General features: G+C 46.8%; 1 protein-coding gene across 6 annotated transcripts in view; it reads right to left on the bottom strand.

The window, feature by feature from the left end:
- The window catches only part of SPATS2L (spermatogenesis associated serine rich 2 like), a 150774-nt gene that overhangs the window by 60451 nt on the left and 64389 nt on the right, over positions 1-25934 (bottom strand). For 5 of the 6 annotated variants that reach the window (XM_079782173.1, XM_079782168.1, XM_079782170.1 and 2 more), the window contains one exon: positions 10486-10546. In XM_079782173.1, coding sequence (XP_079638299.1) covers positions 10486-10524 — 39 coding nt within the window. In that variant the 5' untranslated portion in view covers positions 10525-10546. Of the gene's footprint in view, positions 1-10485; positions 10547-18817; positions 19434-25934 lie in introns of those variants that run through there. The other variant, XM_079782171.1, reaches the window with a different exon arrangement.

Raw genomic sequence — 25934 nt, 5'->3', positions numbered from 1 at the left:
GGTGGCCTCTCCTCATGGGCTGGGCTGGGCTTCCTCACAGCATGGCGGCCTCACAGCAGATGGTGCACCGGGCAGCCCAGAGCGGCAGCCATCGTCCCAACCAGTGAGGAAGAAGCTGAGTCATCTGGCTTCATAAGCCACACAGGGCCACCTCCTTCCTGCGGTCCTGGCCACCTAGTTCCAAAAGCCCACCCAGCTCCCGATCAAGGGAAGGGACCTAACCCCACCTGCGGATGGGGACACTGCTGTGGCCGCTGGAGAATACAATCTGCCTCAAAGGGTTAAACGCAACCACCACCTGGATTTCTTCCCAGCAACTCTGGGTCTAGACTTTGTCAATTCGCTAAACTTTTGGGGAGAGGAAAATAATTTAACAGTTGTTATAACACTAAATGAAAACCGATAGCATCAAAAAGTCATATGACGTCTTTAATTCCTAAAAACTTGACGTGTAAAGCAAGAGATACATACTCACGTGGACTTTTCTCCTACCTAAAAACATCACAAAATTAAAGTCTGATAACCAAAGTATCTTAAATCTTGTAATTTAAGATTTGTCTATGATACATTTTTCATAGCAGAATTCTTACCTTTAACCTGACACTTGCAGGACACACACACACACACACACACACACACACACGCACGCACATGCACACGCACACATGTGTATATATCTCAAAAGGTTGCTATTAGTAGCAGTTGCCCCTCTAATCTCTATTGAAACAAGCAACGGGCTTCATACACATTTCATCTCACCCATCTGGCACGCACGCAACCCTGCCTGTTTTCTATAATTGTGTTTGATTCTCCCTATTTCCCCAGAACTGCTAGTTAGACTTGCACATAATTTAGGGCAGCGTGAGCCCCTGAGGCCACTGGAAGTCTGTTTCCCGCCCGCCTGTCACACCCACACAGTTTAGGGCCTCGGTAAATACCTTCTCTGATGAAATCCGTATTTGAATTCATTCATCAAGACACAAAAGGCGACATTATTTTTACAAGACATTTGTTTTTGGTATTTTAATCAGAATGGAAAAGTAAGAGAGTTTTCATTTATCTTCTGCTTCTAACTTAACACTATTCAGTAAAAACCTCTTCTTCGGAATTTAAGGCCTCTGCTTGGCTGGGGGGAGGGTAATTACCGACATCCACTCTCCCTGTGGCTGTTTTCCCTCATTCATTCACAGGACTTTTCAGATAAACAGTCCCATAAAAGTGTAAGTGGCTAATACCTGCTAATCAATGCAAGAGTAAAGGAGTTAATTACCCTTTAGTCAATGCCAGAATGAAGGAGTTAAGTTAATCTCCCAATTACATCAGCGTTGGCTGTTTCCTCACCTTGGCATGCAGGAGGGGGAACATTTGAATACCACGGAAACTAGGCACACACTCCCTTTTTGGGGGAAGTGTATTTGTTCACCCACATACCTTTTTTTTATTTTAATAGGATTTACCAATTTAAAAAAAGGCATGCTAGGCCAGCCGGCATGGTTCAGTGGTTGAGTGTCCACCTAGGAACCGGGAGGTTACGGTTCGATTCCCGGTCAGGGCACAGGTCCCGGTTGCAGGTTCCGTCCCAGTGGGGACATGCAGGAGGCAGCCAATCAATGATTCTCTCTCATCATCACCTCTCTCTCTCTCTCTCTCTCTCTCTCTCTCTCTCTCTCTCCCCCTCTGCCTCTCTGGAATCAATAAAAATACATATTTTTAAAAAACGAGACTCCTAACTCATCGTTTGCCCTGGAAGTTGAGAAGACTCCTCTCTACCAGTGGCAGCATGGCTCAGCTCATTAAGGGACAGGAAGGTCTAGGCAGTGGCTCTCAACCTTCCTAACGCCGCGACCCTTTAATACAGTCCCTCATGTTGTGGTGACCCCCAACCATAAAATTATTTTCGTTGCTACTTCATAACTGTAATTTTGCTATTGTTAATGAATTGTAAGGTAAATATCTGTGTTTTCCGATGGTCTTAGGCGACCCTGCTAGCGGTTCTCAACCTGTGGGTCGCGACCATCGGAAAACACAGATGTTTACCTTAGGATTCATTAACAGTAGCAAAATTACAGTTACGAAGTAGCAACGAAAGTAATTTTATGGTTGGGGGTCACCACAACATGAGGAACTGTATTAAAGGGTCGCGGCGTTAGGAAGGTTGAGAACCACTGGTCTAGAGTTTGTATTTAATTTACTAATTACTTTAGAACAGTGGTTCTCAAACTTTTTATTAACGCCTTTCAATAAACATATAAATCACTTACACGTTTGAATTCCCAAACAGGCCTTTCAGTTTCCTTTCTAAAGCAAACCTCTCGTTGCCCCTCACGTTGTGTGGCTGTGGAAACCTCCCTCTATGGGAAGCCCCGGGGACCGGCAGCCCGGCTATCACCCCGTGGGTCCACCGGTGCCTCGGTACCCACGCCACCCCCCTCAAGGCCGCCCCAGCCAACACCTGGGGTGACGGGGTGCTAGGGAAAGCTCCTGTCTGGGGGATGCAGGCAGCTCCGGCCCAAGGACTCCCCAGCAGCCTGCAGAAACTTGCCTAGAACCACGCTGCCAGTTGAGACTGCCGCCCCCACTTTCCTTTCTTCTCCCTCTTCCTGCAAAGATGCAAGGCCCGCATGGGGGTCTGTAGACTCGCCCTACCTGCTCGTGCTTCCTTCCCCTCATTCTTTCTTTTGTAAGCACTCACCTGCTCCCTCTGCCCCCCAAATCTGTCCCTCATCTAGCCTGATCTTGGCGTCTTGGACCTTTCTTCAAATGAACACAAACATGCTTCTTCCACAAATATGCCTGTCCCAAGCCATCCTAACGCACACGCCCCACTTCCTCTTCCTGTGGTCCTAATAGCTGAGAGTCACCAGTATAAAATCCTGGCTCAGTCATTTGCCTACATATTAATTAATAAGTATTTGGGGACATGAAGTCTATGATATTACTGTTACAGGAGCTATGGAGTACACAAATAAATTAAGAAGTCCATTTGTTTTATAAGGAGCTTGTAACCAAGTTGTGGAGAAATCGCTCACAGAGAAAAAGCGGTTTCAATAATAATCCTGCAGGCAGGCTACTTCCAGGTGCCACATCCATCCGTTCAGCTATCTGCCGATCTCATCTACCTGGACAGGTTTTTAGTGCTCAAGGTCAGGAGAGAAGAAACCACTGCGGTCTTCTCATATTTTTATCTGTGAAAATGGGATAATTTAATGTGAAGGACCATCATGAGAGATAACTAGAATGTTGGTGAAATACCCATAAATCCCAAGGGATGGCCAACAGAGGTAACTTTTTTCCTGCCGCCAAGGTTTCAATGTTGGATGCGCTCTTGTATTCCCTAGCATGAGTCACCTGTGTTATATGTATATCTCAGCCACGGCGCAGAAGGGCTACAGTGAGAGGCTGGAAGGGGAGGGGGGAGGAGAAGCAGGACAGAAACACGGCGAATCTCACCGTCTGGCTGCGAGAAAGCGCGGCGATGCTAATCCCGCAATAGTGGATTTCTTCTCATCCCCTGAAACGGATGCTGACATTTCCACTCATTCATTCAGTGCCTTCAGACTCCCTGTCAAGTCTCTTTCTCTTCCAGTTGCCAAGCAACAGAAACAGCCAGCTCTGTGCATAAGCATCAGGCAATGACTGTTGTCAAACGCCTCTCCTGTCTGCGAAAGGGGAGCCCAGTGGCCCTTTCCTGGGAGAAGATGGTGACAAGAACCTGTCCGCCAGGAAACCGGAAGCTGTGTGTGGCTTGGTGGCCTTGCTGTTGGAACTTCAGGATTGGGCTGCATTTTGACTTAAACACCCCTAAAAACCCATGAAGTTAAAATGTGCCCCCGACGCTTGCCCATCTGGTCTTCTGAAACAACTGCGTATCATTAAAACTTGTCCCGCGTCCCATGAAGCGAGTTCTCTGTTCAGTGGAGTTAGTATTGCAAAGCGGACGATGACAGGATGGCGGGTCTCGTCTGTACTTTCTCGGCTGCTGCTGAAATCTCTTTAATCAGATGCTTGGGTTTTTCTGGCCAGACCCCACCCACAGGAAGAAGGGAGATGGGAGCTACATTGCGGAGCTTGGTGAAACTGACCGAGGCCGTTCCAGGAAGGGTGGGATGGGACCCAGGCTCACCTGCTGTGGGCGGAGGGAGGACACAGCCGGTCCCTGTCATCGGCAGAAATGCCGAGGTGACCCCTCCCTGTTCCCGCTGTGGACAAGAGGCCCTCCCCTCCTTTGCGCTTCCTCCTCCATTATTTTAATGACTCCGTGTGATTACTGTTTACAGCCCCATTTACCTCTGAGACGTCAACAGCCATAAAAGCTGTTCCCAGCAAGGGGCACAGCTCCGACAGGCGATTCTACACCGAGCAATTCCTCATTCCCGTAGCAGGTCTTCTCGTCCCAGGCTCAGCAATCGTTTGAGAGAATCGAGTCCAGTTTCATGTTCTTTCTCTTTTTGCTTCACCTCCTTGCCCCCCTCCCCCGGCTCCCACCCCACCCCACGCCAAGCCTCCATTATGCTGTTGTCTGTGCTCATGGCTCTTTTTCTTACTGGGGTTTTTTATTTTGTCTTCTTTCTAATCTCAGTTCCATGCGAATATGTATTTTGAGTTCTACACAAAATATGCTAACTAGAGCTCCTTTTCCATTTTTAAATTGTAAAATAAACAGATGAGTTCCTCCAGATCCTGCATAGTTGATATGATTAGGAGCTCATAAAGCAGCTCCACATTTATTACTGCATTTGATGAGCTTGTTGAGTAGGTGTTATTATTATTATACCCAATCTACAGAGGAGAAAACTGAGGCCCGTACAAGGTAAGTGACTTGCTCCAGGCCGCTCAACTAATAATTGGGGAGCTAATATCTCTGCTTCTGTCTCCAACCTGCATACTTTCCCCACGATTTACCCTCCCTGGAGCTTACTTCCCAAGTGTTCTGGGTTCTCTAGGGTGATTTAGGGTTTAGTTCTCAGTCCATAGCTGGACACTAAGGAATATTAACCCCATTTTACACACAAGGAGCCCCTTTACGTTCCATCACCAACTCTTATTGCTGGATTGTGTTCTATTTAAACTGATTTATAATAACGCTTGAAAATACCTAACTAAAATTTTTATTTTGTCCATGCTAGTTCCAGTAATCCTTTCATACTCAGTTGAGAATTACATCTAAAATTTTATAAATCAGTTTGGCTTGGTACCCTAGTGTTTCATATGAGAAGTAAAGAAATAGTGACTGAGTCCTATTCTTAGCTTCTCTGTGATTTTCCAATGTTGAATTTCATTAAAAATATGTCATTTAGAAAAGAGCTGTAAAAGTGAGTATGCCCTAAATAGAAGATCCCTCATTAGCCCAAATATTTGGTTCTGGTATCTCTCCTTCACAAAATGACACATGGGGATCCCTTCCTCCCTTCTTTCTTTCCTTCCTTCCTTCCTTCCTTCCTTCCTTCCTTCCTTCCTTCCTTCCTTCCTCCCTCCCTCCCTCCCTCCCTCCCTCCCTCCCTTCCTCCCTCCCTCCCTCCTTCCCTCCCTCCCTTCCTCCCTCCCTCCCAGGTTTTTCTTTAAATTTTTTGCCATAGTGGGCTATGACTACACCCCAAAAGACATCACTTGTTAGCATGAGACCTACGTGAGAACAACTGCATTTGGTAAGCCTCTCATAAACATGCTGCTTTTTTGACAGAATCACCTAGGTAACCCTAGTTTCTGTTTCTAGAAGCAATTTAGAACTTGCTTTACTTAATAGCAAAGAGAGGACTGAAATGAGATGACACTGCCATTAACCTATATCTCTGTTTTCAGGAAGGCCTGCGATTTGGCAAATAGCGTGAGTGAGAAATGCCTCTCTAAAGAACTTAGCTATTCAAGCAGGCATGCCCGTTCATTTGTTACCCACTCATCTCTCTGCTTCTCACTGGGGGTCACCTGGGTGAAAGGCCCAGTTCCTGCCCCCGAGCACATCACCTTCCCGGAGGAGACAGACAGCGAACAATCACAGCGCAGTGAGAGCTGTCTGCAGGCGGAATGCAGAAACCCCACGGAAGCAAAAAGAAGGGTAGGCCCTGGCTGGTTTGGCTCAGGGCATAGAGTGTCGGCCTGTGGACTGAAGGGTCCCAGGTTTGATTCTGGTCAAGGGCACATGTCTGAGTTGTGGGCTTGGTCCCCAGTGGGGGTTGTGCGGGAGGCTGCCGATCGGTGATTTTCTCTCATGTTTCTATCTCTCTCTCCCTCTCCTTTCCTCTCTGAAATCAATAAAAATGTATATTAAAAAAAAAAAAAGAAGGGTAGAAGCGCAGATAATTCAGGTGAGGCGGAAGGAAGGAGAAAGGAGGTAGAGGGAAGGGAGGGGAGGGAGGGTTGGGCCCGTGAGGAGGATACCCGAGAGAGAAAACTGCCTTTGCCAAGTCCTGGAGGTCGGGAGGCTGCTGCAGGGGGTGGAGAAGCGGCAACCGATAAAGGTGTAAAGTAGATGGGGGTCGGGTCACACAGGAGACTGGTCACCCACGGCACACCACGGAGACTGAACTCTGACCCCAACAGTATTTCCCACTTAAATCCTTACAGTTACCATCCAATGATATTAAGGTATTTTAAAATAAAACAGTCACAGAGTATCCATTGTAAATGTCAGCTGTCTTGGATATTAAACCTTGAGTTATTAGTTTCTCCTTTGAATTAAAAGCTGCCTGAGGACAGAAATTATTTCCTCATCAAAGCACCAACACTAGGCATAACTGATGGGCTCATTCCATGGCAAGGCCTTTACTGAGTATTTCATTTCCCACAGCGCGCGACTGGACCTTGTCTGAGAACTCGACATGGATCTGTTCTCAGATCTCGCAAAGCTTATACTTTAGGACTTAAGACATAACAGTTGTTATTATTCTTAATTTTCAGAACTAAAATGTCACTGCTCTGTGTGACAGATTGGGAAACAAAGTAATCATAAAAAGGCCATAAGAGCTAATAACTAAAGGAAATAAATGTACTGAAAATAAATCAATGTAAAATTATAAATGATCGGAATCTCCAGTTGTTTATTATGATTTATTTTATTGAGCTGAGAAATCTATTAACCTTTTGACCCAGGAAGACGGAATTTACTAATCGAACTAGAGGGGGCTCTACCGCCCTGGTCACGTGGATTGATAATATTTACAACTTAGACATCACCCTCTTTCAAAACAATGCCAACCTTTCGGTCAGCGTCTGAAGCGGGACAGCAGGACCCCCCCCCGGCCGCTCACCTTCCTGTGCGCCTGTGCCATGGAGCACGACAGGAAGATAATGGGGGGCCGAAAGCCATGCACGGTGTTCACCCTGAGCCTCGGAGGCGCGTGCCCACAGACCAGCCATCCTCCCCTCACTGGCTCGATGCCACCTTTGTTCTGAGCAAGACTCTCCCTGGCTGCCGAGACGACCGTCCTGGTCTGCCCGGTAGTTGTCATTTGCAGGGAATCGATTGCCGAGACACTGATGTTTAAAGCGCTTTTCCTCCCCGCAGCCCGCCTGCAGAAGCCGCTCCGCCCATCGGTCAGCAGACATTAGGGAAAGGGGGTCTTCGGTCAGCGCTGGGCCCAGAGTTTCAAACTGGGAGCACTATCGTTCCCCCCGAGTTTAGGACTGGCGGTCAGGGAGAATCGGAAGCCGTGATATCAAAGGGGCGCATCCTCCTGCCACTGCGCGCTCCGTGGTCCGCAAGCAAACACGTGGAGCATGTGACGGGATACGATGGGTGAAGGACACGCACCCACGTTTAAGGTAACACATCCAGCTCCAAAGAAATTGTATGTTGGTGCAAGTTGGTTTTGACCACGTCCGCCGAGATTTGGGGCGACAAGTGTGTTCTGACTTTGAGGTTCACCTCAAGCCTCTGTGACCTCACCAAACAGGAAACCCACTTATTGTGAGGATTTAGAAAACAAGTTGCAGAGCCGCCGACAGAGCCACGGTGAGCTCTCAGCTGAGCCAGCGTGAGCTTCTAGGAAGTCTCACTCCGAGTCACGCTTCTACTTGCAACCTTCCAACAGCTGCTTCTGCCCTTCGAATAAAGCCCTTCCTGGCTGTGTCTCCGGCTCTGAACTCAGGGAAGCCCGCGGGGTCCTTCTAGGAATAACGCCTTGAAATTCACCAAATAAAGTACACCCGATTACAAAGGAAACCCCTCCTGCTGCAGTCAAGTTAAAATATTAACGAAAAAACGAATTTATGCTGCGGTAAAATGTCCGCATCCAATCACTCAGGGAAGTGCAGGCTCCACCGGTGATGGCGAGGTGGTGAGCACTACAGTCCCCAGGAGATCTGCTGCAAATGCACCTGGCTGTGCAGACACCTCTGACTTCCAGCTGCGGAGTCACAGGGACTCCTGCTACTCCTGGGGCTGTATTTTCCTTTGCCTCCGTTCCTGATCGAAGGAAATGCTACATTTCATGTAGGTGTCAGTGAAGATGAAAATGTATTGTTTCCCATCCAAGTTCACAGAACCTGAGTTCCACCCACGGATCCATTAGCGGTCCAGGAGCACAGGTAAGGAGCCAATATTCTCCCAGCACTGGCTCCTGCCTCCCTCTCCTCATCTCATCTCATCTCACCTCACCTCACCTCACCTCACCTCACCTCACCTCACCTCACCTCACCTCATCTCACCTCACCTCACCTCACCATCCCTTCTGCCTCCCATACGGTGGCCACACCAACCACTTGCTCTTCAAACACCTTCAGCTTAGTCCACCTGCCCATCGGCGTTGGTTTTTCTACCTGGCACGCTCTGCCCTTGGATCTGTGCATGGTTTCTTTCCTGTTGTCCTTATCTCAGCTCAACTATCACCTCCTCCAAGAGGGCTGCCCCGTCCAACACCATCTAAAGTGGCCCCCCTATCCCCCGCCCGCCACCCTGCTTTCCTCATGGTAGTTATCACCATTGGAAATGACTGTGTTCACACATGTTCTTGTGCTTATTCTCTGTTTCCCTCCATAAAAAGTGAACTCCACGCGAGCAGGGACTCATCTCCATGCTCAGTGCCATGTCCCAGCATCTAGGACGGTGTCTGGCACAAAGTCGGGGTCTGATGCATCTTTGCTAAGTGAAAGGAAAAATAGTAAGAACCCCACAACTGTCACTCCTCTCATCCCTCACCGTGTGTTTTAGGTGCTGTTGGGGCACAAAGAGACGAAAGACAAACTCCTGCCCTTAAGTAGTTTATAGACCAGTGAAGGCGGGAAATGGCCACCTGGAAGGCAGAGAGAGTTCCCGCCCACACTGTCTCTCTCTGCTGCATGACCAGGGGCAAATCTCTTCTAGGGCCTCCGTCCCCTGATGAGTGGGTTCTCTATGGTCTTATATGGCCTATGGTTGATGATCATTAAGAGCTAACAGTGCACAGTAGCCTACGTGGCAAGTGAGGGGTTGTGACTGGTAACCCTAAGTGGAAGACAGTTCACAGAGGAGGACAAGACTTGGCAGGACTCTGAAATGTAATCAGCCTCTAACAAATGAGGAGGGGTGCCGGGAACCAATTCCAGCATGTAATAATTACAAGAGTTTCATCAAAAGGTTGGTGAAGCTTGGGCGGCTCAACAAGGGTGAGCCACATATGTAGTTTACCTGTTGGAATGGCTAAACGGCACTTCCCCCAAACCTGAATAGTATAATCGCTTGCTGCCAGACAGCTCAGCGCATTTTATTGCCTTCTGTTGACCAAACACCTGAATAGCTGTAGGCTATTCCCCAAACTGACAATGCTTCTGTACCCTACCCTTTGAAGTGTATTATCTCCACCTTGCCTTAGGACAAATTGTGTTAAATAAATAGCATGGGGTCCTTAGACAAAGAAGTAGTCTTTAGTTCCTTTAGCTGAAGATCCTCTGACTCCCAATGCCTTTCAAAATTATCTTTCGTCTTTGAACTCCTTTTTGAATCTACCCATCAGCCCCTTTCTCCAGATTGCTGAACCCTTTGTAAGGCTGGGAAAAGAACCCCGGCAGAGGGGGACTGTTGGTCATGAACGCTCAGTGTTGAAAAACTTTACAGGTTACACAGCACGACCCCTAGGTGAGGCTTCCGATAGCTCTACACGAGACCATTTCTGAAGATGCAGCATAGTACTCCAGCTCTTAGAGGCAACCAGCATGATGGTTAAGAGAATGGACTGTGGAGCGGCACCACCTGGGTTCAAGTCCCAGCTCTGTCGATGACTACCTATGTGAATTTAGACAGATTACTTCTCTGTGTCTCAGTCCCTCCTCTGTGAAATGAGAATAATAAACAGTATTAACTTTATGGAGTTATGATCAAGCTTAAATGAGAAAATGAATTAATATGCTTACCAAAAATTCAGTAAATGGGACTTAAGATTCTGTTGGTTTCCTAGTGTGTCGAACTTATTAAATATTCCCCCCAAACCATTTTTCCCTTCTTGCATTGCAATTGAAGTTGCACCAGCTAGAGACTACGTCATCCAGTGTGGAGCTTCTGCAACTTGATCTTACCTTCTCCTTGACATTCACATGAGGATTGAGTTCAGCCATCTTGGTTCTAGTGGAATGAGCCCTGTAAAGAAGGGGAAAAAAGATTAACTTGAAAGTTTTAAAATTGATTTCCCAATGTGTTATTTTTATGCTTTCTTCCAACCTAGTAAACAACTTCACTGACATAATCATAAATACCATTTTGGAATGTAAAAATACTTTCAAGCGAAGCACTTGTCTTATATATGTTCTAAAAGCATGTTACGATAACTCTGGAAGACAACGCACAATATTTTATTCATACCGTATCGACGTGAAAAATGACAAAGACAGGCGGCTATGCACCCAAACTGAGTTTCCTCTTATTATGCCAACGAAAGGTGGTCAGAGCAGGGGGAGGAGGAAAGGTGTACCTACATTAACTGCGCATTGTTATTACAACCCTTACTGTCCCAAAGCTTTTATCAGCGTACAGGTAATATAAAAAACATTTACTGAGTCTTTCCTGCATGTATTTACATCATGCACTCGAGGAAGAAACAGGAGAAATGATTCCAGATTTAAATATAAGAAACACTGCATAGAATAGATTTAAAACTTGCTTTTTCACTTACCAACGTATCATGAACATCCATACCTTTACCATATTTTTAAAAAATATGTATTTTTATTGATTTCAGAGAGGGAGAGAGAGATAGAAACATCAATGATGAGAGAGAATCATTGATCAGCTTCCTCCTGCATTCCCTCCACTGGGGATTGAGCCTGCAACCCAAGCATGTGCTCTTGGCCGGAATCAAACCTTGGGACCCTTCAGTCTGCAGGTCGACACTCTACCCCCTGAGCCAAACTGGCTAGGACTACTATATTTTTAATGACCATAAATTCGTGCTCTTGAGTTTCAAATGGACCCTTACAACTGCCCATAAGCCTTCTGTTTCCCTAACGCTTTGTTTCCTGCCTTGGGTGTCCAATCTTTTCGGGGAAGTGGCCCGTGCTGAGATGTCTATTCTTAACATTGAGCTTGGGTGTTCTCATCTGCTCTAAGTCGTTCACTGTTATTATGGAAGCTAGATCTTAGGTCTTTAACAGTTTCAATCTCCTTTTGAAACAGAATATAAATGACTTAAAATGAGTGAACATATTGGTTCAGATTAGCAGCTAGATAGGCTAAGATATCAACATACCACCTACTTGCATATTTATGCTTTTTGTAAATCAAGAACCACTGAAAACGCTTTCCTACATTCTTTTTGACTTTTGACAAAGAGTGTATCTAGAGTTGGTACATTTTGGGGATAACTTGCAAAAATTCTTGGATTTCTCCCTATTCCTTCCCTCCTTTTTAATCCTCACCGGAGGACATATTTATTGATTTTAGAGAGAAGAAAGGAGAGAGAGAAACATCCATGTGACAGAGAAACATCAATTGGTTGCACCTCATCCGCGGACTGAACCCACAACCTGGGCATGGACCCTGACCAGGAATCAAACGGGCGGCCTTTTGGTGCACGGGATGGCACTTCAACCAATTGAGCCACACCGACCAGGGCCTCATAATTTTCTTCTAAAACTAGATCTTAAACGAACTATAAATTCCGATTCATTACCTTTTGTTGATTTTAGGATGAAAGCTTCGCAATATATAATCTTAACACTAGTAACGCGCAAATAGGAACCCTTACAGGTATACTATTATATATTACCAACTATTAGAAGCAGTAAGATTTTCTTTCTATAATTTTCCACATGATAGAGCCACTGACAGACATACACGTGGGCACGGTGGCAGGAGAGACTTTCATGCCCGATCCGCACTAAGGCAGCTCCTTCCCATACGCTCTGCTAAGGGTGCCCATCCCATTACACACACCTCCCATGTAAACAACTCCCAAATGGTACATTTCATATCCTCTGACTTGACATACGGGAGGAAGTAAATAACACGAGCTGGCAAGGAATAGTGGAATTTCATCCTCATTTATTCCTGCCCCTGGGAGTGACTAGGAAAAGTCAACAGGATTATTTTCTGATTGTCTGTACCAGTGAACCGAGAGGATCTGAGGCACAGGGAAAAGAACCAGGTGTTTCTGTTTAGGAGCCACACATGAAAGGTGAAACCTCTGGTCCGTCATCACACTGCCCACAGCCGGCCTCCAGCCGTGCTGTTCGATGACATCTGGGTGGTTGCTTTTCTTCCTCACATGGGAGTTAGGCATCATGAATACTAGTACACTTTATATTTTGGGTGTTTTTCTGTGTATTATAGTGTATGTGGGTGTGAAAGGGAATAAAGATGGGGGAGGAAGGGAGCGAGGGATGGAAGGAGGATGGGAGCAAATGAAAAAGAGATACCTATGAACTATAGAGGTTAGAAGGTGATGGCTGGATTTGGCGCCGTCTCTTAGGATGGATCGGTGAGCCACATTCCTTTCATTAGACTAGATTAGCTAAATCTCCTGGAGACAACTAATCGTGCCGTTATAGGTCTGTGAAAACCGAGAGAAGTTTGGTGGTTTTTGGTTTGTTTTTTGCTTTGATGTCTAGGGTTTGGGTGTGCAGCGTTTTCTAAAGCTAGAGGGTTTTAATCCACAGAGGAATCCGGGAGGAATTTCTGAGATCTGAGGAAGTGGAGGGACTGAATGGTGAGCTATAGTCATAGGGCAAAACAATGTCTGTGCGCATATATTATTCATAGGAATATACATATATTCCCTGGGCAATTCTCTTTCTCTTTAACCTCAAAGTCTGACTCAGGGAAAGCTCTTTTTTGGCACTGATACCAGTAAGATTAATTACAACATTATTTTTTTGTATGTGTGGAAGGAAAATGCTGGCTATGAGGGTAGGATGAGGCTATTACAGGGAAGATAAGATAAAAAATAATTATAGGAAGCTGTGCTTTGCTCATTTTACTCCCTGAAATGTTCTTTTCCTGCATGGAGGACTGCTTCTCCGGGCCCCACCTCCCCGTGACCTCTAATGCCCTCTGCAGTCCAGGCTTCCTGCGGGCGGGGACACGGAGGCCTGGGAAATGCGCTCCAGCTGTGGACACGAGATGAAGGATTCTAGTGTAAACAAAACATACATTGGGTTTGCCTTAAAGAATTAGGAATTTAAGTGACCAGACAGTCCAATTGGGTGCTATTGGTCAGGACAAATACTAGGGAAACGATGGCACAGGCGAGGTTGGTCTGCAGTGTGCCGAAGGGGCTCGCTGGGGTCTGTGGCCCTGTGCGGGCGCTAGCCCCTCAAGAATACTCCAAAGTGCCCCTCACACCGGCACAGCGCTCACTGCGTGCTCCTTCCGTCTCCTGAGCCTCTCCTCGTGACCACGAACCTGTGGGTCAACTGTGCTGTGCCCCTACTCCTGGGATTCTGTTGTCTACTATGAGCTATAGCGGGACAGTCAGATCAACTCAGTCTGAATCTTAACTGTTAGACAGTTCAGGAACTCTGCCTCTAGGAAACATTGTCACCCTTTCCCAACTGCCAACTGACAGGCCCAAAGTTCAGCAACTTGAAACCCCAGTCCTCAGGCCTGGCAGAAACCTGTTAACCCGAGAAACCTGTAACGCTGTGAGTGACAGAGGTTCGGGCCCAACAGACTGCTATTTCCCTCCCACCAAGCTTGGTCACCACAGGTGACAGAGCGTCACTTCTGGACATGAGTGATGCCCATATCCCAGCAGAGCTCTATCGCAAGAGCTGCACACCCACAAGAAGGGACTTCTGGCTTCTTGGGAAAGAACATGGTTTCTGATTCCTATTATCACTTAAAACTGTTCTTGGAACCAACCAGTTACTGAGGCCCAACTATTCAAATCCATGATACATGTTCCAGGCATATAAAAAAATCAATATACAATTAAATAACCAGAAATGTAAGTCCTGATACTCATGCAACATTTCAGTAGCTTAGGTATTATTTGAAATATTTTCCCTCTAAATTATACTTTATTTTTCAGTAATAACATTACCAACATATATAGCTGTCATCTAAGATATATATATACATATATATATATATCCTAGAGAAAAATAAAGATCAAGAAAATTGTTGACTGAAATTTTATTTATGAAATAACAGATTAATCTCTTCTCTCTAAATATATATCTTCCATCATCAAAAACTTATTAGAAAAAAAAATCAATTCCAAAGAAAAGAATTTCACCATTTATCACCGATATATCATCTATACACTTCTCCAGTGGAAAATTAATACACCACAAATACGGTTGCCACCAATCACTTCATGCTCAAAGTTATGCAAACTGAGCTACTCGTTATGCAAAGATCTTACTTAATATGCATTAATGCCAGTCATAAAATCTATTAGTCTATGACAAAGACAAATATTCTTTATAAAAACTAAAATTGAATAATACCAATTCTGGCGAATATGTTTGTTTCAGCATTTCTAATGAAGACAATTCAGTGAAGTGTTATATATATGACAATCTGATTAACAGTTTAAAAAACATATAAATTGATATTTCTCATGCAATCATTTAAATATAAAAAGTTAAAACAATGTGCTGAAGTGCCAAATTGCTTGATGACTTCCCAATGACTGTTTTTCCTCGTGTTTTATTATGCAGGTAGTGATAAAGTTTCACTTTTCTTTCTCTGGAACCTATTACTGCTCTTAGATTCACTTTCGTGTTCTCAGGTATTACATCACTTTTCTTTTAATTGAATTATGAAACCAGAGGAAATACACAAGAATACATTTAAAAATAATGATTTAAAAATAACAATTGCCGCACGTATGGAGCACTTATAATGTGCCAGGCAACTAGGGTAGCAAAAAGCTGAAAATTCAACTTAAAAAAATAAAAGGTGTGGGTGTTGACTCCAATGCTCGAGGCTATTTCTCTGTGTGGAGGAAAAAGAGACCACATACTAAACCTGACAGGCTGGGGGTGGGGGGGGGGGCGGGTAGAGGGGGGTGCGGGGGGGCGGGGAGGCAGGGGGGGGGCGGCCTGGTGAGCCTTACAAACTCGGAGACCAAAGGTTACGGCACAGGCTGGCCTGAACATAACATTCCTCACCAAAAGCGGGCCACGTCCTAGGCCTGTAGCTTCCCGGACAAAGGCCAAGCTGTACATGAAGTAAGCCTGCCTGTGGTCTCTGGCGTCTAAGATAACATCACCTTGGAATGCTCTAGTAATCCCCTGTTCCAGACCCCTCGGGGCACACCCACTGCACCCAGAGCCTGGGACCTCACTGTTATCTTGTTCCCGAATTCCATCTCTCTGTGCTGTAAACGTTAATTGCTAACTACCCTGTAGCCACCCACGTAAAAGACCTATCTACGTGTCTCCCGGGTTTCCTCTTCGTCCCCTCCTGGAGATTTCCATGCTTTGCTTTCTCCCACCTCCCTAATCCACCACCAATCGATTGCACATAACCCTCCCTCCTGTGCCTCTTCCTTTGATTCTCATGCAGAAAGGAAGCGGCAAGACTGCCATTCTCTGGACGGAGCGTTTTTTTCAAGCCCTTGAGATTTTGCTTCCCGGCAATTGTTGTCTGTTTGGCTCCAACAAACTCATACAGATTCTCTTCAGGTTTGGCTGTGTTTTTATGTTGACGTCTGTACAATCAATCACATTGAAACTGGCCAAGGACTCAATGTCCTGTCACCTCCACCACCATGGGTGCTTGCAGGCCAGCTGAAAGGGAAAGCGTCCTTCTATAAAACTGGGGCTTTGTCTGAATTTAACTTGATGTGGGTGTTCTGTCGCTTACCTTTTTCATTGCCTAATCTCTCTCCTCTTTGACCCCCTCTTCCTTCCCCTCAACTCCTTTGCTGTTCCTTGTCCGGTCTTTTACGTACTGAAGTCTCAGGTTCCAAGAGCTCCAGCTCTCTCTTCCGGGCTGAAGTCCCCGGTTTAATAAAAGTTCCTGTGCCTGCCTGCTCCTTAGAGGGAAGTTGCTTTAATTATTAGGAATGAGGACACCAACAATGAAACACAGCATGATGACTGAAATACCATTTTCACAGAAAGATATTTACCTAAACGTTTTTGTTCATTTGGGGAGTGGGTGGGCGGGGGGGGGGGGGGGAGGAGACTCTCAAGGTTGCATATTTATTCAAAGACACTTCAATGCCCCAACCCACTGTTAGAACAACTTCACTGAAAAGCATTTTAAGGGCCGATGTCAGACAAAAATTTCACATTTGAAAGCCCTCTGGCTCTGCCTCTTGAGAAGAGCAGGGTTAGCTTCTGGATTGGAAATGTCACTGCCTACTAAGTCCTTTGTGGCGGGGAGAAAGAAAACGGAATGTTTTATTTAAACAGGTCATTAACAGTCAATACTTGTTTGAAAAGGCCTGCGTCCAGGGCCAGATCAAAGCTCCCATCACTAAGAATATCACTGAGCACATCTAGGGCAAGACGTGCCGATGCGGCTTCAGACCTTTCGGGGAGCAAGTCCTCGGCCTGCACGCCCTTGTGAGTGGCACGCCGCGGGGGGGGGGGGGGGCGGGGGGGGGGGCCGAGAGCCCCTCGGAGCCCACCAGGGCAGGCCGGCTTTGAATTTTCCTTCTCCATGCTGCCAAATGCCTAGGAATGAAGATTATCCATTTTTGCATAAAGTGACAAACCGGCGCCCCACGGCAGCAGAATGCAAATGGGAGCGAAAGAGCAAAGGACAGCGAAAAAGAATGCGTGGATCTCACACCGCGTGCGGAAGGGAGGGCGCGCCAGGCTCCCTTCGCATTCTTCCGCAGCACGGCTTTTCTATTTAATTTGAAATTATTTCATTTTGTCGGTCTCTGACGGTTTGAGAATATAAATAAATGTCTTTTTTTTTTAAGTGACCCAACGCTGACTCTGCTCCTGATGGCCGGGCTTTCAAGCAAACATGTGTTTCCATAGAGATGGGGGCGACCCGGGCCGGGGCAAGTAGCCACTTGTATCAGCAATTCAATTACGCGCAGTCCTTTCAAGATGCTATGATGTCAGCTCGAGTCTCTAAAGCATGGCTGTGCTTAGACAGGTCTCGGGGAAGGTGAAGTGGCCACGTTGTGAGGCTCCCACCCTCTCCCAGCACACCATAACAGGCTGGCAGACCCCATCCCCAGCCCCGTCCCCCGACCCCCACCCGCCGAGCAAATCCCAAGTCCCACGGGGGTCCAGACAAAAGACCAAGCACAGTTCTCCTTGCCTCTCACCACCAAGTCCCCAGACGCTGAAGAAGGACTATCCTGCCTGCCCCTTCCTCCTTCCCCTCCCCCAGCCCCCTCAGCCCCCCAGCTAGCTCCGGCCGTTCCTACAGAAAGGGCAGTGTTTTTCCCTCCGATGTGACCTTCAGTTACTGAACACCCACAATGGGCCAGGCTCTCGGGGAATTCTGGCAATGGTGACAAAATAACATGTGCTGAACTCTGTACACCCGCACTGCTCCAAGCACTTCCCATGGAATAACTCGTTTAATTCTCATCACCCTAGGAAGCTCATTATCCTCATTTTACAGAACAAGAAATGGGAACGCAGGTAGCTAGGTGCTTACCCAAGTCCCACGGCTAGAAAGACGCTAAGGTGAGGACTGAGCTGGCCCGCCCGGTCCAGAGCGCTTGCCCCCAGAGGAGCTGGGGGGGGGGGGAGGGAGCGGGGAGGCAGACATGTACAGAAAAGCACAGAAGGGACTGAGGAAAGGAGAGCTGGAATTGGCCTGGCTCAAGGTTCTGGGCAGAGAACACTGGGGCTGCGATTCGCCCAACTTGAGAGTCTCATCACAGAGCCCTGGTTCAGCCCAGGGCTAGAGGCAGGCTGGCAGTGGGCAAGGGCAGGGGGGGGGTGGAGGGAGAGAGCTGTCTGCTTGAAAAAAACGTGTTGTAGCATCTTTTTAAGGACAACGCTGCACATTCATCTCCAAAGAAAACATGCATTGTGGTTCTGCAATGTATCTCGGGACCGGCCAGGAATCCTGAGAAAACCTGGCAAGCAGAGGTGACAGGCTCAGAGCCAGCTCCGGGAAGGCGGCTCATTTGCTGTGGAATAAACGCGTGCTGGAGGAAGCCCTCATCTCTTCAGCGCATATTCTGGCTTCCACAGGCTCCCAGCATTCCGAATTCATTAAGCCAGGAGTCTCCTGGTAAGCACTTATGATTTTCTCAAAGCAGCAGAGAGGGCCCGGTTCTTCCTGCTTCCCTGAAACGCCACGGGCGCTGCTGAATGCAAACAGTGTGCGATGTACTAATTCACCCGGTGAAAGAAACACTAGGGGCTGAGGCAGGGCCTGGGCACCCGGCGACAGAGAACTCGGCAGCCAGCCCCCGCCTGCCTCTTGCCCACCCCTTACTGTGCCGCCCAGGATTTTCCAACAAAATCCACCTCAACTCACTGTGTAAGGTTTCCTGAAGCTCCAGCTCAGGGTTCCCAGGGCACGGCCCGGCTACCGGCTTTCCCGACAGGCAAATAAGCCTTGTCCCCCAACTGGCCTCCTTTATCAACCTGCACGGACGGTGACCAGTAAGTCATCTCAGAAGTGACGCACACCGAGTCAGGAACTGGATGGGTGGCAGGATCCTGGGTGTGGCTGAGCAGCCGGCTGCTGGCCTCAGCCACCTGCGGCTCAGGGGCTCACCTGCAGGGGACCCGCTCGCTTCCTTTTTGTAAAGCTGCCGGCGCTTCTGCCTGCAGGCCCGCCAGCGAAGGCCCAGGCCTTCTTCTTCTCCTGGGAAAGCCACGGTTTTAAGAAGGCGTTTGCAACCTTTCCATCGGCCGCCCCAGAGGCTGAGACAGTGCAGGCTGGGACTGCAGTCACCCTTCCAAAGGTCATTTTGAGTGTGGTCTTGGCCGAGGGCCTGTAATCTTCCGGTGACACCAGTACCGGCATCGCAATCAATTAGCAAACATTCCGAGCACGGCACCCCGGGGCTCGCTCTTCCGAAACCTGTTCCTGTCTGGACGTCGCTGGAAGTATCCGCTGGCTGACTTTGCACTAAGTGGATAATGTCCTACCATCTCCAGGGCTGTATACACTGTGTGAGGGGTCATGCTCTCACTCCAAGGAATGAAGTTCTCACGGTGCAATGTCCAGTGTCTGCCACTCAACAGCTCGTGTGAGGAGCATGGGGTGGGATGACTATTGAGGGGCAGGATGGAGGAGGTTTTCTTATCTGTTGTGCCTGCTCTACCTGTCAGCAAGTTAGACCTATACATGTCACTTGTGTTCTGGTTTGATGTTTGAAAAACTAACATGTAAGTTCAACAGGTTCTTAGGTGGTATTTCTCTGTGGGGCTAGGACTCCCTTGGTCCCCTGCTTCCCCCCCCCCCTCCCACCGCCCCCATCTCACTAACCACTCATGGGCAAAGTCAGCCAGGAAGTCCCTAGAGCATCCGTTTTAATTAAGGTGCCTCTTTCAAAAGCCATAGTATCTTGGGCCCTTAAATGATGGCAAAAAGGAAACACTGCCTATTTTCTGCTATTTAGATTCTCCCTTATCTTATCTGATAGAAAATAAGTAATTACAATCCAACCAACTTTAAATCCCAACGTGGCCTCTTACTACTGTCGGGATTTGAGCAAGTTTACTCAACCTTTCCATGCCTTCGTTTCCTCATCAGTAAACTCAGAGCAATCACCGTTAACCACTGCATAGGGTGGTAGTGAGGATAACATGCGTTCACCTCTGTAAAGCGATTAACTCAGTGCTTGACACGCAGCAAGTGCTACAACGGAAACATAACTATTCTCCTTAGATTCTCCACAGCCTGTGGGGCTGCGTGCCCACGGCCCTCACGTTGTAGATGGGAAACTAAGCCTTGAGACTTATGGTCCTGCATCTGGGCGGTGATGGAGGTGGCCCTGGACACATAACCCTGACCACAGATAACCCTCCGATGGCTGTGCTCCTCCCTCCCCACCCCACACCCCACTGCGCACCGCCAGGAGGGATGACACTCTCAGGGCCCGATGTCCACAGGGTCATTGGTTTCCCATGGTCTTAAAACTTATCAGGCACAAGCAAAATCCATGCAGAGCTACGATCCCTCTTCCCTGCAGACCGGCTCGGAAACCCCCGCCAGGTCACGGGTTCCCAGATGTGATCAGTCCTTAGTGACCAACTTCATAGTGAAGGTGCCTGCCTTTGGAAGACAATAAACAGTTACCGCACAGAAAGGGCAAAGTTCAAATGACGTTTTGCAGCTACTAAGAGAACCACCTAAACACGACTAAGTCTCTTCACACATTCTGATTTCAGGGACTGGTATCAAGATGGGTAAGGAGAGAATTAATATGACTTTCATGTCCTTGAGTTTATTCTAATGCAATCACAGATAATAAAAACTCATTTCGACCATTTTATGACATGTTCAAAATTCGAGAGGTCATATTTACTATCTTAAGTGAATTTCATTTCAATTTCTCACTGTAATACAAAATGAAATTTGCCACCTGAAATATGCTGTTTGGGGGAGATGAAGAAATACTTTAAAATGCTTCAAATATACAAGATATTAATAGATTTACTAAAATACAAAAATAATTCCTTTCTTTCCAAAAGCCTGTCTCTGATAAATTCCACTTCTTTCTCTTTTCCAAAGTACCTAGTAGAATTCCTTTGACAATTAAATGTTCAATAAAGGCATGTGGGGAAAAGAGGAATAAATGTCCTCTCATTTTATTTTTCCTTTCTTGGTTGCAACATGTCTTTAATAATTTATTCTCCTGTTTTCAACACCTAGTACTGGGTTACCATTCTAAATGCCACCATTTAAAACCAGCACTGTCAAATGCTGTCCTAGCCACGGGTCCACACCCCCTCCAACCCTCTCCCTCCCTCCCTCCCTCCCTCCCTCCCTCCCTCCCTCCCTCCCTCCCTCTCCCCCTCCCCCATGTCTCCAGCCCTGCAAGTTTTAGTTATTCTCAGAGTCAAGGTCTAATCACGAGCCCCGAAGCCCCCCACATCTTCCTGCGTTAGGCCCCATGTGTCCTTACCTTTAACCAAGTAACTTCCCCAACCTCTTCTCCTTAAAAGTAAGGAGAGCCTTCATTGCATTAAGGAGAACCCAACCACTAGACTAGCCTATGGTCTGTTCAAAACAGAAAGACTGAAATTTTACCTTTTCCATGGAGCATGAGAAAACAAAAAATAATTGGTTTCCACCCCAATGCTAAACATACTTAACCACTAACCGCACCTTTACATGGACCTTTATTGCTGTGGACAACATGTGCGTGCGATGGGTTCGCAGTCAACCTCCTGGCCTGGCTGCCTTCTCCTTTGGTTTGCAGCAGAAAAGGCCCAGGAGCAGACACCTCAGCCTCTACTTTGCACTGAGCCCCAACCTGCCATATGGCTCCACTCACACTGCGGGACGTCCGGAAAGTATCAGATGCTTAGGATGGCCTATAAGCCTTAGCGATATGTAGTTTAATCTCCTCCAAAGATTGAGTAAATCCAAACTATTTTCATACAACTATTGTACAGGCCTCTCAAATAAATATAACACCATAGACTACTTCCCTTTGGTTAGTCGTCCAATCTACCTGGAAGCAGTTCTGAGGTGTGAACGTATTAGGTTTTGATCACTTGTTGATATAAAAGATCCATCTCTCACCGCCTGGATCCCATGAATACCCGTTCTTGGCAGGCTGAGACGAGACAAGCCAGCAGCGCTGACTGTTTAACTAAGGCTGAACATCTCGTCATCCCGCTGCAGAACACGTCTGTGAGGGAGTGTGCTCGCCGCGAGCCGGACACCGCATGCGGAGGGGCATCCGTGTATGTGTCCCGACGGGAAATAAGACTCAATGCCTAGTCTTTCTTTCTTTTAATTAACTTTCTTAATAATTAAAAAATTTTTTTCAATTAAAGCTGACATACAATATTATGTTAGTTTTGGGTGTACCACATAGGGTGTAGACATTAATGTAACTTAAGACGTGACCTCCCATGATAAGTCTCGTGCCCACGCATAGGACTACCATGTTATTGAGTGTATTCCCTATGCTGTCCTTCACATCCTCATCGTGCTCTTCATCCCTCCCCCTTTCTCCCCCAGCCCCCCCGACCCCTCTCCCCTCTGGCTACCATCAGAATGTTCTCTGGACATTGAGCCATATGGCAGGCTGGGGTTTGTTTGCTTTGCTTGTCCATTCCTTTTGTGTTTTAGATTCCAGGTGTAAGCGAAATTATATGGTACTTGTCTCTGCCTGGCTTATTTCACTTAGCATAATACCCTCTAGGTTCACCCATGCTGTCCCCAATGGTAAGATTCCATTCCTTTTTATGGCCGAGTAACATTCCATTGGATACATGCCTATTCTTGGGAGTGTATATGGTGGGCACGGGGTGTGTCAGAACCAAGAGAAATAAGAATGGCAGTGCCTGAATCTTAAACAAATCCTGATGAAATGACTCCAACCATGTCTGTAAAAGGAGCTTCTAGAGAGGTGAGAGGGTTTTGGTTTAGATGGGTTTAATCAGGGTGGGGTTCTGAGAGGCAGTGATGGGAATGGCATTCCAGGGAAGAGGAAGAGCAAGTACCTCTCTGGCAGAAACAAGTCACGTGTGAGGCCAGAAAGAAAACCTACCTGCCTCGTGCACAGTCAGTCAGTAAATATTTATTGGGAGTGCACTGGGTGTCCTGGCGCCATGCAGTGTGTGTGGCTAATTATAATGCAGTACCAGATTGACAGGAGATAAGATTAGCAGGCAGTAAGCAGTTAGCTGACATCAGAAGGCAGTATGTGAAAGGTGTTACATGGTGTGGTTTCAATTACACGCTTGTCCTGTTCGTAATGAAGCAGAGAGATAACGCCCTTGTTTCGTTTTCCTTTTAGCAAATGGGAGAGTTCCTTCTCTCCCCCGCCCCACCCAGTTTTTGCGTTAGCCACTGTCATTGTTGCTTACAAGGTTCTGAAACTAGACCTTACTTGCTGTTATTCTGAAAATGCTAAATGGAAAACTGGATCTTTTTTTTTTTTAACCATTTCAACTTGATTCTTTGTCCTTTTAGTTTTGCAAAAGCATGCTATAATCTGACTGCTATCAGAGGCTCCAAAACAAATAAAACCAAGTACCTGAGTTTCACTGCGCTCTAGGAAAGCAACTCATAAATTACACTGAAGATTTCATTTGGTTTTATTTTCACCTGGTTTTACATCCTGGGCATTGACCAACAGCTAATATTATACAATTACCAAACTCAGTCTTGAAATAGAGACAACCAGAAACTGAAAAGATACTCTTGTTGTTTTACTAAATGCTCCTTTAAAAAATATGAGGAAGTATTAGTGAGGGAAAATGTCTTTGAAAATTAATCTACTTAAAAAAAATCTATTTCTGAATGGCTAACTTGTTTTTCTTTTTTAAAATTTATCTTTATTGTTGAAAATATTACATATGTCCCCTTTGTGAATTTTTTTCCCATTGACCCCCTTTACCCCGTAACCACCCCTCCCAGGCCTTCACCACTCTATGGCCTGTGTCCATGGGTTATGCATATGTCATATACGTTCTCTGATTAATCACTCCCCTCCTGCTCCTCCACTCTCGCCTTCCCTCAGATTCCACAGTCTGTTCCATGCTTCTATGTCTCTGGTTCTATTTTATTCATCAGTTTATTTTGTTCATTAGATTCCATATATGAGTGAGATCGTGTGCTACTTACCTTTCTCTGACTGTTTTATTTCACTATTTTTCATTTCAAACTTTCAAACAATACGGCTAGACAAAATGAGACCATGCTAGACACCCCATGGGAAACACAGGGTAAGGACTGAGGAAACAATACAAAGACTACATAATGGTCACAATTTTAGTTTAGCTTTTTAAAAATCCTAAAGCTATGCTACATGATGGCTGGGGGTGGGGGTGAGAATGTAGCTAGGACAAAGTATTCTCCTTCTTGAAACCTCTGAATAACCAGCCTATTGTTTTACAAAGACTCTCATGTCTGATAACACTACCATCCCTTTAGCAAGAGCGATTATATACTGAGCATATTCATTCATTCATTCATTCATTCATCCATCCATTCATTCATTTGTTCATTCATTCAGTGCTAATTTAACCAACGTTTAAAGCAGCTCCACTGTCCCAGGTTTTGGAGATACAACAGTAAGCAAAACAAAATCCCCTCGGGACTATGCTGGGTGATTTTATCCCTGTCTGTCTGTTTCACTGCGTCCTCACAAGGTAGGCTTTACCATCTCTATTGTATAGATGAGGGAACTAGGAGGACAGAAGTTGAGGCCAAGCCCAGGGCCCCAGAGCCAGACATCGGCAAGGCAGGGGCTCAGACCTCTGAAGCTGAATCCCAGGCTATGCCATTCCACTAGTCTGCTGCCACCGTTTAGGTTCAATGCTAAGAAAGGGAATCGCCTAAAAACTGTTTAGTGGGTTCATTTCAACTGAGCAATCTTAGCATTCATGAGGATTAGAATCAGAAATGGAAAGATGGCTTGGCAAAGAGCCACATGGGGCAGGGAAATCATCAATGGGAAGAAGGAGAAGGTTATGTCAGTGCTTTAAATGTTCCTCTCATCTTCCCAGTGAGGACAGCCACTGTGGAATACACATTCCCAAACCATTTCCATGGTCTTGCTCACCCTTCCCTTTGCCTGCGATCCCCTGCTCCCCTCCCTTGCTTCCTGTTACATCTGGTGTCTCTAGACAGCAGGCGCTGTCTGAGGAGGTAGCGAGTCACAGAATTGGTTCAAGCGGAGGCTGGATGGGGAGCTGGAGCGGGGACTCACTCACAATCCTCCTAACTCCAGGACTCCAAAAGGGAGACAGTGAGGTGTGCCGCTTCCCTCAGTGTGTAGGTTCCCCATGGAGCACCCAGAGTGCTCTCCTTCTGTCCGACTGATGCCTCGTCTGAAAGTTTGAAATGGAGACAAACCATGTGAGGTCTCGCTGATGTGTGGCATTGGGCTTTTGTGCCTAGGAATCTGAGAGAGTCCCGGAAGAGCCTGCTGATAGGCGGGGCCGGAAAGGTCTCCTGATGGATGGATGGCTTTGTTGTGACCGGCCATTTGAAGCAAAATCTAAAGAAACTGTCACCAGGAAGGCACGAACCAGTATCTTATAACTTAGCTTTTTGTGTTTGCTTTGGTTCAGAACTCAATGGGCCTCCCATGGAAAGCATCTCCAGGTCTCAACGTGCCCACCGTCCTGCAAGCTGGTGCAGCTTCAACACAACTCCACGTCCACCCCTCGCTGCTCGCTTCAGAGAGATTCTAGTGATATTCCACTCTTCTGGAACCTTGGAGTTACAAAAGGACTCAGAGGTCTCCCACCTTCCTGACCTATGAGCGCATCTGCTCTCCAGCATCCTCACTAAGCGGCCATCCAGCCTCTGCCCGAACAAGTTCCGTGATGGAGGCTCACTGCCTCCCAATGTGGCTTCTGCCCAAGAGCAATTGTGAGTCAATTCTAGATAAAATGGAGTCAATCGCCTTCCTGCAACGCCCCGTGCAATGCTCCTAGTTCTGCCTCCAGACACG

The sequence above is a fragment of the Cnephaeus nilssonii genome (genome assembly GCF_951640355.1).
Source record: "Cnephaeus nilssonii genome assembly, chromosome: 10".
NCBI lineage: Eukaryota > Metazoa > Chordata > Mammalia > Chiroptera > Vespertilionidae > Cnephaeus > Cnephaeus nilssonii.
The sequence above is the reverse complement of the archived record's forward strand: the minus strand, read 5'-3'. Positions and strand labels throughout refer to the sequence as shown.